A 12708-nucleotide genomic window follows, 5' to 3' on the forward strand; every position below is an offset into this window, starting at 1 on the left:
CATGTTTTGACCGTCAAACTGTCATGTCGGGTTGATGGCAAGGAGCGTCAGGCCAGAATCAACTGACCAGCTGCGTAATTTACGCAGCGATGGAACAAGCTTCACATCTGAGACATACATTTGAGTTTGACACAGCACTACTCAAGAGCTCAGACCTACTGCATGATGTTTTCCATGGACTAATAAGAGCGAAGTTACAGACACTGACAGGAGCAGCCACATTAAATTAGGGGGAAAAAGAAGATTGGGTTTTAAAATGTATTAAACACATTTTTTTGTTTATTTGGTTTTCTACATTATTAAATGTTTGTGCAGCACACAAAGAAGTCCACTTGCCTCCAATTTAACTTCTTCAAATGTCATTTTGTGTTTCTATGCTCTCACCTCTCCACGTTGAATCAGCAAAATGTTCATTTAAATAGGGCGGTCTCAACCACGTCTATACGCCCACCTATTTGCGCCACAATCTTAGTGAATTCCCCACAGCAGGTGAGGAAACAGCGCCACCAAAAGATTTAGGGACCTGGTTTACTACCCTTTATTTCAGATCTTAGTGAATCCGCCCCTATGTGTATTATTTGATAAATCCGGTTTGATCAGGATGTTATATAGATAGAATTACTTTTTCTATGTGTTGAGATAGTGTTTTGGTGAACATTTTGAGATTAACATTAATCAGAGATATGCTGGTTGGCAGGGTTGGATCTTTGTTAGGTTTATGGAGGAGTGAGATTATGGCAGTGTTCATGGGTACTCGTAGTTTTTTTCTTTCCAAATTCTGTCTTCCACATAAATTTTTAAAAAATCAGTTTTTTAGAAATATTAATAATTTGTTTCTGAAAATATTAGTTTTTAACTCCTGTGAGGAAACAAAATACTAATAAATAAAAAAAACCCATAATTAAACAAAAATGTACGTCAAAAAGAAAGCAAGGTACAATTTAAAGGTAGATATAAGTTGTACTGTGAGGAAACAAAAATAAATACTAATAAAAAAGAAAACTACACTTAAACAAAAATGTATGTCAAAAATAAAAATGTAATTTAAAATGAGTAAGATACAATTAAAAGGTATGTATAAGTTGTACTGACATTGATTTTTCTACTCCTTTTTAATTATTCATGTCATAAAGATGTAAGAGAGCAGCATTGTTACTCAATTTAACCTCAGGGATCAATGGTTTACTGAATCTGATCAGGTTTATTGATTAAGTTTTGATCAACTTAATTTAAATTAACCTAATTTAAATGATCCTGATGACATCATTCCAGAATGTAACGATTACACAAAAATAAATGTGCAAGACACATCACGTGTAAGAAGTGTTTTTTCACAAGCGTGTGTCCTGTAACCATCTCTGATTGGCCAGCAGCCTGGGAAGGCGGTTCTCTGCAATTCTGATTGGTGAACATATATATCACTCAAATGATGAAGACGAAAGAAAAAATCTCTAGCATCTGAGGTTAAGTTATTGCAGTAGTGAAAACCGTAATATCGATGGGATTAAGGTTAATCGTTCAGCCTTACTGGTAGTCTTGCTTTTTGTTTTACTTCAACTATGACTCTTTAAAATAAGGGAGTGAGGATGGTCCAAAAATGTTTATAGAACCTGAAAGGGAACCAATCTGGTCCAGGTGCTTTTTTTGTTTAGTATGAGTTTAAGTGCAGTGTCAAGTTCTTTGTATGTGATTGGTGATTCTAGCATCTCTAATTGTTACTTTACATCTCCAACAAATCCCTCACCCCGTTATATTCTCTACCATCAACAACTACATTTCTGATATCAAAACCTGGATGGACAATAACTTCCTCCATCTCAAAGGCAATAAAACTGAACTCCTCATCACCTGACATAAATCTCTTCTTCCCTCTGTTCAGAACATCACCCACCTCATTGCCAATTATTTGAATGTTCCATGTTAAAATGTTTAGAGCTGACATGTTTGACATTTGAGATGCCTGTGCGTGTGTGTGTTTGTGTGTGTGTGTGTGTGTGCGCACGTGTGAAAAAAGAAGAAAGCAAACACGAAACAAATAACGTTGGACATGAGGAGATGCAGGGAAGATGGACAGTAATAAATGACTGGCAGTAATGTTCGCTGTTTGTATTGTTGTCCTTTTGATTTAGTCCGTTCATAATATTAAGATTGAAAAGAAACATACAGAACCTGATTAGCCTGGTGTTATTCTTGTCCCCGTCTTCACATTTTGTGCTCTCAGTTTCCAATCTGCTCTTGCTTGATGATTCTGAAAACATTTGTTTGACCCCTTTTAGGGTCAGTTTTGTGACTACTGCACCACTGCTGACCCAACCAAATCTCACCCAGTGACAAACGCCATTGATGGAACAGAGAAGTGGTGGCAGAGTCCTCCTCTGTCCAGAGGAACAGGCTATAACCAGGTGAATGTCACCTTGGACCTGGGACAGGTGAGATTATCATCACACTTTATGCTGAGTGATGTGTCTATGCATTGAAGTATTTAGGTGGTGATGTGACAGTAACAGGTAGAAAGATTTGTTTTGCTGGAGTATGTTTTCCACTACACTCCTGTGCAACCTGCGCCTTTTCATCCAGAGATGTTACTGTACGTGGTTAGGTGTTTGCTCTGACTTAATCACTTCAGCTTGCAGCAATCATGCGAATAATATGCTGCGGCTTGTTAGATCCCCTAATCTAACACTCAATTGGGTCTTCAGTTCAGCTTTATTTAATGAGAAAGGTTTAGAATAGAACAGATAGACTTTATTGTCTGTCCTGATTCCTGATTCCAGTAACAGCAACACATTGAGCACAATGTAACACATTCAGTACAGTCGAATACCGATGAGTATTATTTAAACAGTTTATGGAGAACAATTTAAGATGGAACTGTGAGAACTGCTACTTCAATTGGTACACCTTACTGAAGTCAATGAGTCGCTGTTCGTGTCAATGTCCGTGTGCCTGAGGTGAGGGGAATCAGGGATGGTGAAACAAAGGACACTCACATACATAACTTCGCTAAAAGGTAACAACATTGTCAATAAGTGACAGAAGAAGCCACTGCCATGGGGAATATCCATGGAGAGGCGACTCTCTCCAAACCAGGAATGACAGGCATACATACCGGTGTAGCAGGCAAAATGAACCCCTACCCAGATTATACCTGGGGTGTAATAAAGCCATGGTCAGATTATACCCCTTGTATTGTATCTACAAAGTTTATTTTTCTCACTAATGTTTTTAAACAGATAAGACATTTGGTATACAACATTAATGTACTTTCTTAGACACATGTTTAGATTATTGCATTTCTTCTGTCAGGTATTTTATCTTTATTGGTGTAATCAAAATTCTAAATTACTCTTGCTTCGTCTTTACCATGGACAAGGAAGATGGTGCATGGGTGAATATAAAATGATTCTGACCGATGAGCATGCTCATGCTGATGTAAATATGACGTGTTATAATAATGATCAATATAATACAAACATGTTATATAAATGTTTTATACAAGATATGGGAAGTGGTCTGAAAGATGTTAAAAAAAAACCATTATATATATTACATACAAGACATGACAATGATAATATGGGTATAAATTATATAATGAAGACAGTATAGTAATTATTGTGTAATAACCATGGTGTTGAAAAATAATTAAACACAATATGATTTAAATGGATTTGTAACATAATAAAGATTTTGATAACATCAATAATAAGTTAAATTAATAATAACTTGGAGGAACATATGATAAATAATAAAGGCACTGGTCATTAGTAGTGTCTGATTTGTGGATTTTGCACGTTCAAGATAGAGAATGCAGGGGAGTTGTGTGAAGGAAAGCGCAAAATTACATTTGAAGAAGTAGAATTGGAGGTGATAGCAACAGAGCAACAGGTCGACTTCTGTCTGCTGCATAAACCATTCTTAAAAACGTAGTTTTTTTTTTTGTCCTCTTTTATTTGGCCACACTGTCAGTCCCGTTGCATTGCTCATATCTGGCCATGGAAAACAGGTGCCTCTGCAAAGTTAGAAACCACACTATTGATCTCAGTTACTGCAGAAACAAAGAAAGCAGTCTGCAGCACTTGAAGGTGAGCTAATCGGCTTTACTCAGCAGATTCGGTGTAAAGCTGTGAGCTCCCACCTGCCTTTGGGAGGTACTAAATGTATACCCAAAAATAGGCACCACAAACAGTTCCAGGTTTGCTAAATGTGACTGCCTGTACTGCATTAATGTGTATGCATTCCTCCTTCAAATATGTTGCACTGCTGAAATGGTTACATTACATATTCAGAGATAAATGCACTATATGCATTGTGCACACTATGTTGCATGCTTGACAGTTTCAATCCTGATGGCGTGGGCTTTGCACTATTTATCAGCGCATGTATTGACGTCAGCTGGAAATCTTTAGTAAATCACCCTAAAGCATAGGTGGGCAAACTACGGCCCGCGGGCCACATCCGGCCCGTTGATCTTTTTAATCTGGCCCGCTGAAGCCAAAATAAACAATTAAAACACAAAATGAACCGTCTTACTCCGTCATTTAGCTCAAAACGCAGAGCACATGGAAACAAAAACGAACATTGGCAGAGAAAGCTGCACGTAACAATGATGCCTTCACGGCTATGGGAAACCACAACACTCGTTGAATAAACTACATTGAGACTCAGTCCGTTACAAAATCATAATTATGACTGAATTGCTTTGACTTAGTCCTGTGATGCCTGGCATCCTATCAGTATGGACAGAAAATGTAAGATGAGGAAGAAAGCAGAGTTAGATTGGTCGCCGCTATAACACACCCACATAGAAGAAGAAAAAGAAGCGGCTGAAGAACTTACTCATGTTAGAAGCGGAAACTTGGACATCTGGCCAGACAAACAGTTCTTCCACGTCGGATAATCAAAGTAAGCTGTTTGTTGATGTTTTATTGCGGGATCATGTGGTGTCGCGTGAATACACCTGGCTTGCAAGGCAGCGTAGTGCGCCGCCTTGTGAGCCAGGTGGAAGTTGACGGTGCAAAACCGTGGCGCTGACACTGCGATACACATCTACAACAATGAGTGGCCCAAAGAAAAGTTGAGTGTTTAATAATGAATGGACAAGTAAATACTTTATTAACAAATTACGTTGGAGGGTTTTTTCATGCAAATACTTTTTATTTAACTGACCTACTTACAGTATATACAGTATATATATGTATATATATACATATGTATATATTGTTTAAAAGGCTCTGATTTATGTGCCTGCCTCTTTCAGAGGCACTCGGTTTCGAGCAGTGTGCACGTGACCGGTAGTTTAGTTTTGGCAGTTGTCCAAGTAAGAGCCTGATTTGGATGTTTAACTAGTTCCTGTCCTTTAAAACGTTCTTCTGAGTTGTGTGCAGTTCCTACTCCTGTTCCTGTGTGCTCCAGTTTGTCTATAGTCCATGACCAGAAAGTAAGTCACCATTTATGTTTTAAGTTTCCCTGGCCCTGCGCAGTGTCTGTTCATCTCAACAACTCCACCACCAGGTGAACTGTACAAGCACGTCGAAAGGCTATGGCAAGTAGATACAGTAACTTACAGGCCAGAGAAAGAGGTTACGCGGTCTAAGCAGGATCAGCAGGCTGTCGCACGTCTTAAAGCCAATACTGTTCGGGTGGAGATTGATGGTGTCCTCAGGTATGCTACACCACTAGTTCGTCACGCAGACATGCCCCTGCTTCACGCACCAAAAGAGTCAGTCATGCCACAGCTGCGTAGTACCGAAAGGCGACTCCAGAAGCGCCCCGAACAAGCAGAAGCCTACAAGAAGGAAATGCAAAAGCTTATTACTGCAGGAGTGGTGCGTGAAGTCAGTGAGGACTCCCCACCCAAAGAGGTCTGGTACATACCCCATCATCTTGTCAGTCATAATGGAAAGAATCGCCTTGTTTTCAACTGCTCTCACACCTACCTTGGAGAGAGCCTGAACCAGTACCTACTTCCTGGCCCTACCCTTGGCGCCTCCCTACTTGGAGTCCTGTTGAGGTTTCGTGACCATCCGATAGCAGTCAGTGGAGACATCAAGGAGATGTTTCACCAAGTACGCCTCTTAGCTGAAGATCCCCCCTGCTAAGGTTCCTGTGGCGTGACTTGAAAATGAATGAGCCTCCTAAAATATTTGAGGGGCAGGTCTTACCCTTTGGCACCACGTGCAGCCCCTGCTGTGCATCTTATGCCCTACAGCTCCATGTTCTCGACCACACCCAACCTCTCGATGACCGGAGATTTTCGGTTGAGAAGTGCTTCTACGTGGATCACTGCCTACAGAGTGTGCCTACACCAAGGAAAGCCAAGATACTTGTTGACCGGCTCAGAGACCTTCTGGCCTCTGCAGGCTTTGAGTTACGTCAGTAGGCCTGCAACGAAGCCACTACTCTGAGCCACCTGCCTCAAGAGTCCAGATCAGAAAGCCTTGACCTCTGGCTAGCACGAGATAAGTCCAACCTTCTGGAGTCAACACTGGGCCTCTAAGACTTCTTAGGCTACAAACACCGGCCGATAACCTATGAGGCACCCACCCTGAGGAACATTTATCGAGTGCTAGCCTCCCAATATGATCCATTGGGCTGCCTGTTACCCTTCACCACCCGAGCAAAGCTTATTGTCCGTCAGCTTTGGGACAAACCGCATAGTGGGGATGACTGCAACTTGCCATCAGAACTCCTACAGGCCTGGTCTGAAGGGGAGGAATAGCTTGAGTCCCTCCCTCTCCTCACCTTTCCACGTGCATATGTGCCTACAGACACCAACCTAAAGAATGCTGTCCGTGAGGTGCACATTTTCGCAGATGCCTCTGAGAAAGCCTACGGGGCCGTAGCCTACTTGAGAACAGGGTACGCCAAAGGCCACATCCACCTCTCCTTCATTCTTGCTCGTTCCAGAGTGGCTCCAAAACGTCTGCATTCTATCCCTCGGTTGGAGCTCTGTGCAGCACTTGCAGCATCACAGATGGCACAAGTCCTTAAGAAGGAACTAACCCTGAAAATGGAGCGCATCGTGTTGTGGTCAGACTCCACTACTGTGCTAACCTGGTTCTATTCCCAGTCCTGCAAATTTAAGGTGTTCGTTGGGGCCAAAGTAGCCGAGATACAGGAGTTGACAGAGAACTGCACATGGCGCTATGTAGACTCTTTAAACAATCCTGGCGATTGCGTGACTCAAGGGAAGACCCTAAAGGCCCTCCTAGCACCAAACCGATGGTCACAAGGACCTCCGTTTCTCCTTCAGAGCCCCGATACCTGGCCGGAGAAGCCCTGCACAGAACCAATGAAGAATGAGACTGAGTTCCGGAAGGCTGCTTTCTGTGGCCTAACGACCACCTCACCTACTACTTTGCTCTTGGCTGAAGAAATGTGCAACACCTGGCAGGAACTCCTGGATGTTACAGCTCAAAACCTTCAGGGGTCTTCCACCTCAAATTCGTCACCAAGTGCTGAGGAGTATTGTCAAGCGGAGGTACTCATTCTCCATCAAGCCCAACGACAATCCTTTCCGGAAGAATATAAGCACCTAGAGCTGGGAAACCTGTCTCATCAGGAAGTCGTTTGCTCACCCTAGCGCCCAACTTGGAGTGTCCACCAATCTGATGAGAGTGGGTGGCAGACTTCGACGATTGGAAGGTCAAGTCGACTTAACCCTGCACCCTGTTGTCCTCGATCCTTCACATCGAGTTACAGGCTTGCTCATTCAGAAGTATGATGCAGATCTCCATCACTCTGGTCCAGAGCGGGTCTTTGCAGAGCAGCGTAGGAAATTCTGGGTACTTCGAGGGCGGGAGGCAATCAGAAGATACCAACATGCATGTCCTGAGTGTCAGCGCTGGAGAGCTAGTCCCTCAATTCCCAGAATGGCTGACTTACCCACTGCTCGTCTCCAATTACACAAACCAGCCTTCTACTCCACTGGTGTGGATTGCTTTGGGCCTATGATGGTGAAAGTGGGCAGACGCCAGGAAAAGTGCTGGGGGATTATCAACAATCTGGAGAAGCGGTTCCGCACCCCTGATACCAAAACCGAAGCTAGCAAGCAGGACCTAGCCGGTGCGGACCGTGCTAGCTCTAGCTTAGCCTCCCCCCCGGCCAGCAATGAGTGGGTTACTGTCCGTGGTAAGCATAGTCGAAGGTCAAAAAGCCGCTCGGGACACCACCATGTTCACGTCTCAAACAGGTTCTCCCCCCTCTGTGAGGACAACACACTCACCGGGGAACAAACTCTGATAATTGGCGACTCCATAGTGAGAAACGTGAAGCTAGCGAAGTCAGCGGGCATTGTGAGGTGCATCCCAGGGGCCAGAGCGGGCGACATAGAATCAAATCTAAAGTTGCTGGCAAAGAGTAATCGTAAGTTTGATAGGATAGTCCTCCATGTCGGCACTAATGACTCCCGACGTCGCCAGTCGGAAGCAACCAAAGTGAACATTGAATCAGTTTGTGCTTATGCTAAAACAATGTCGGACTCCGTAATTTTCTCTGGTCCCTTACCAAATCTGACCAGTGATGACATGTATAGCCGCATGTCATCATTTAACCGCTGGCTATCGAGGTGGTGTCCAGAAAACGAGGTGGGCTTCATTGATAATTGGAGATCCTTCTGGGGAAAACCGAACCTGATAGGAAGAGATGGAATCCATCCTACTTTGGAGGGAGCATCTCTACTATCAGAAAACATGGCACATTTATGACATCTCATGAATGAGACCATGTTACAGAGGGGGAGTCCTCCACGCCCCTCTGCGCTTGCCTTAGGACAGTTTCCCTCCCATTGCTATCAGGATAGCTGTGTTCATCGCCATGACAACTGTTGTGATGGTGATGAATATTATTTTATGGAGACGGTGTCAGTCCCCCGACCCATATTTCACAATGATTTTAACATAAAATCAAATAAAAGAGCTATCAATTATAAAAATCTGAAAAAAATTAAAATCTCAAATCTAGAAACACCAAAACATAAAACCATTAGATGTGCTCTATTAAATATTAGATCACTGAGATCCAAATCTCTACTAGTAAATGACCTTATCTCAGAAAATAACCTTGATTTATTCTGTTTAACTGAAACATGGCTGTATCAAGATGAATATGTTAGTTTAAATGAAGCCACTCCTCCCAGTCATTTAAATACTCATATGCCACGAGACATAGGCCGTGGAGGTGGTGTAGCAGCTATTTATCATTCCTCTCTCCTAATCTATCCTAAACCAAAGGCCAGTTACACTTCCTTTGAAAGCCTGGTTCTAAATTTATCTCATACCGAATCAAAAACCTGCCAGCCAGTCTTATTTGCGATAATTTACCGTCCTCCAGGCCCTTATTCTGAATTTCTATCAGAATTCTCTGAGTTTATATCAACCTTAGTCCTCAGTTCTGATAAAATACTGATAGTAGGAGATTTTAATATCCATGTGGACAAAGATAGTGATAGCCTGAGCTCAGCCTTTATGTCCCTAATAGACTCAGTTGGCTTTTTTCAAACTATTAATGAAGCTACTCATCGTTTAAATCATACTCTTGATCTTGTTCTAACATATGGCCTTGATATTAATGAACTAAAAGTCTACCCTGAAAATCCTCTGCTATCAGATCACTTTTTAATATCTTTTAACATTATCCTAGAGGATCTCGCACTGTGCAATAAAATAGTTACAAGTAGAAATCTATCCAACAGTGCTGTGGCTAAATTTAAAGAGGCCATTCCTGCTGCCTTAAACTCAGTGCACCATCCAATAAATAACTATGATATTAATTATAACCCCTCTCAACTAGATCTGCTTGTCGATAGCTCTGCTAGTCTACTAAAATCCACCTTGGACTCAATTGCCCCATTGAGGGAAAAAACTATTAAACGTCAGAGGAAAGCTCCGTGGTTTAGCTCTGAAACTCACACACTCAAACAGACAACCCGTAAATTAGAGAGAATGTGGCGCTCCAATAAAACAGAGGAGTCACGAATACTTTGGCAAGAAAGCCATAGTAAATACATGACAGCCTTACGACATAGTCGATCTACATACTACTCCTCACTAATTGAAGAAAATAAAAATAATCCGAGGTACCTTTTCAGCACTGTAGCCAGGCTAACACAAAGTCAGAGCTCTATTGAGCCCATGATTCCTCTAGCCCTCAGCTGTGAGGACTTTATGACATTTTTTAACGATAAAATTCACAAGATTAGAGATAAAATTAGCCACTCCCTGCCTTCACCTGGGCCTGCTGTACCATTAAATGTAAATAGGCCTAACCTAAACTGTTTCACACATATAGGACTTCAGGAACTTAACTCTATTATTTCATCCTCCAAACCATCGACCTGCCTTTCAGATCCGATCCCAACTAAGCTGTTTAAAGAAGTTGTTCCCCTAGTCTGCCCATCTTTGTTGGAGACAATAAATATATCCCTATCAATAGGCTACGTGCCACAGTCCTTTAAAGTAGCTGTAATCAAACCCCTTCTCAAAAAACCTACTCTTGATTCCAGCACTTTAGCAAACTACAGGCCTATATCTAATCTTCCTTTTATTTCAAAGATTCTTGAGAAAGTTGTGGCAGCTCAGCTCTGTGAATTTCTTCAAAACAACAGCCTGTTCGAGGACTTCCAGTCAGGCTTTAGAGCTCAACACAGCACAGAGACTGCTTTAGTTAAAGTAACTAATGATCTACTCTGGGCTTCAGATGAAGGACGACTCTCAGTGCTGGTTTTATTAGATCTTAGTGCAGCTTTTGACACTATAGATCACTATATTCTACTAGAGAGATTAGAGAAATTACTTGGAATCACAGGGACTGCCCTAAACTGGTTTAAGTCCTACCTATCTGATAGGTACCAGTTTGTACACGTGAATAATAAGTCTTCTGTGTACACTAAAGTAAGCTACGGGGTTCCTCAGGGCTCTGTGCTAGGTCCAATCCTCTTCTGTATCTATATGATCCCCCTTGGTAATGTTATGAGAAAATACTCTGTTAACTTTCACTGCTATGCTGATGATACCCAACTGTATGTATCAATGAAGTCAGGTGAGACAAATCAGCTATCTAAACTTGAGGCCTGTCTAAAGGACATTAGGGCCTGGATGGACCAAAATTTTCTTCTTCTCAACTCAGACAAGACTGAGGTCATTGTACTGGGCCCGCGACACCTTAGAGAAACCTATGCTAGCCTAACTGCCCTAGATGGCATTACTCTGGCACAAGCACAACTGTTAGAAACCTTGGGGTTCTATTTGATCAGGACTTATCCTTCAACTCTCACATAAAACAAACTTCAAGAACTGCCTTCTTTCATCTCCGTAACATTGCTAAAATCAGATCTATCCTGTCTCAGGGCGACGCCGAAAAACTAGTCCATGCTTTTGTTACCTCTAGACTGGATTATTGTAATTCTCTTTTAGCAGGCTGCCCGAGCAAGTCGCTTAAGACACTTCAGCTGGTTCAAAATGCTGCAGCACGTGTACTGACTAAAACTAGGAGAAGAGATCACATTACTCCTGTATTAGCCTCTCTGCATTGGCTTCCCATAAAATATAGAATAGAATTCAAGATTCTTCTTCTCACTTATAAAGCCCTAAATGGACAGGCACCAGTCTATCTCAAGGAGCTTGTAGTGCCATACAATCCCCCCAGAACACTACGCTCTCAAAATGCTGGACTACTCGTTGTTCCATTCATCTCTAAAAGTAGTATAGGAGGAAGAGCTTTCAGTTATCAGGCCCCACTTCTCTGGAACCATCTACCAACCACGGTTCGGGGGGCAGACACCCTCTCTACCTTTAAGGTTAGGCTCAAAACATTCCTCTTTGATAAAGCTTTTAGTTAGGAACCAGCTCATAGCTCATAATTAAGATGCAATAGGCATAGACTGCCGGGGGGGGGGGTCTGGCATGCTCGGTTGGAGAGAGGTTGGAGAGGGCGTTAAGAGAGAGGTCATTTAGGTTAGAGAGGGACCGGAGAGGGTCCCATTCCTCTTTCAAACACTCCCTCTATGTCTGCTTACTCCCTTGTGTGTTTGCTCCTGTACTCCTTCTGGCTTTTGTCTTGCAGGTCCGTGGGATCCTCAGTGTGGAGTTACAGAGACTCAGCGGCTCTGTCTCCACCCTTTTCTCTGCACACACCCAACACAGCATAACGTGGATGGCTGTTCATCATAGGAATGGGATCCACACAAGGTTCCTGCTGCTTAACAGAAGGTTTTCCTTGCCGCCATGATGAATTCATGTTGGGTGTGGGATACATATGTATGTGTATATACGTATATATGCATATGTGTGTATCCATAAAATGAAGAGTCCGTCCTTAAGACTGCTCTACTGTAAAGTGCCTTGAGATACCATTGGTTATGATTTGGCGCTATACAAATAAAGATTGATTGATTGATTGATTGATTATATTCAAGGGTTTTACATTTGGATCTACTCAAGATGATGAATGCAGACGCCTACCTGATGGCTCTGAGGCGCTTTATTGCTAGAAGAGGAACCCCTGCAGAAATATGGTCGGACAATGGAACAAACTTTAGGGGAGGCGAACGGGAGCTCAGAGAAGCCTATGAAAGCATGGCATAAACCCTGCAGGATCAACTCGCTCGTCAAAGGATCCAGTTCAGGTTCAACCCTGCAGCAGCCCCACACTTTGGTGAAGTGTGGGAAAGAGAGGTTTGCTCAGTCAAGTCCGCACTCAACACTAGCGTGG

General features: G+C 42.6%; 1 protein-coding gene across 1 annotated transcript in view; it reads left to right on the forward strand.

The window, feature by feature from the left end:
- Nucleotides 1–12708, forward strand: part of LOC114478811 (laminin subunit alpha-3-like) — a 93317-nt gene that overhangs the window by 6899 nt on the left and 73710 nt on the right. The window contains exon 2 of the mRNA XM_028472093.1: nucleotides 2277–2429. Within this exon, the coding sequence (XP_028327894.1) occupies nucleotides 2277–2429 (153 nt within the window). The remainder of the gene's footprint in view (nucleotides 1–2276; nucleotides 2430–12708) is intronic.

The sequence above is a fragment of the Gouania willdenowi genome, chromosome 17 (genome assembly GCF_900634775.1).
Source record: "Gouania willdenowi chromosome 17, fGouWil2.1, whole genome shotgun sequence".
NCBI classification, from domain to species: domain Eukaryota; kingdom Metazoa; phylum Chordata; class Actinopteri; order Blenniiformes; family Gobiesocidae; genus Gouania; species Gouania willdenowi.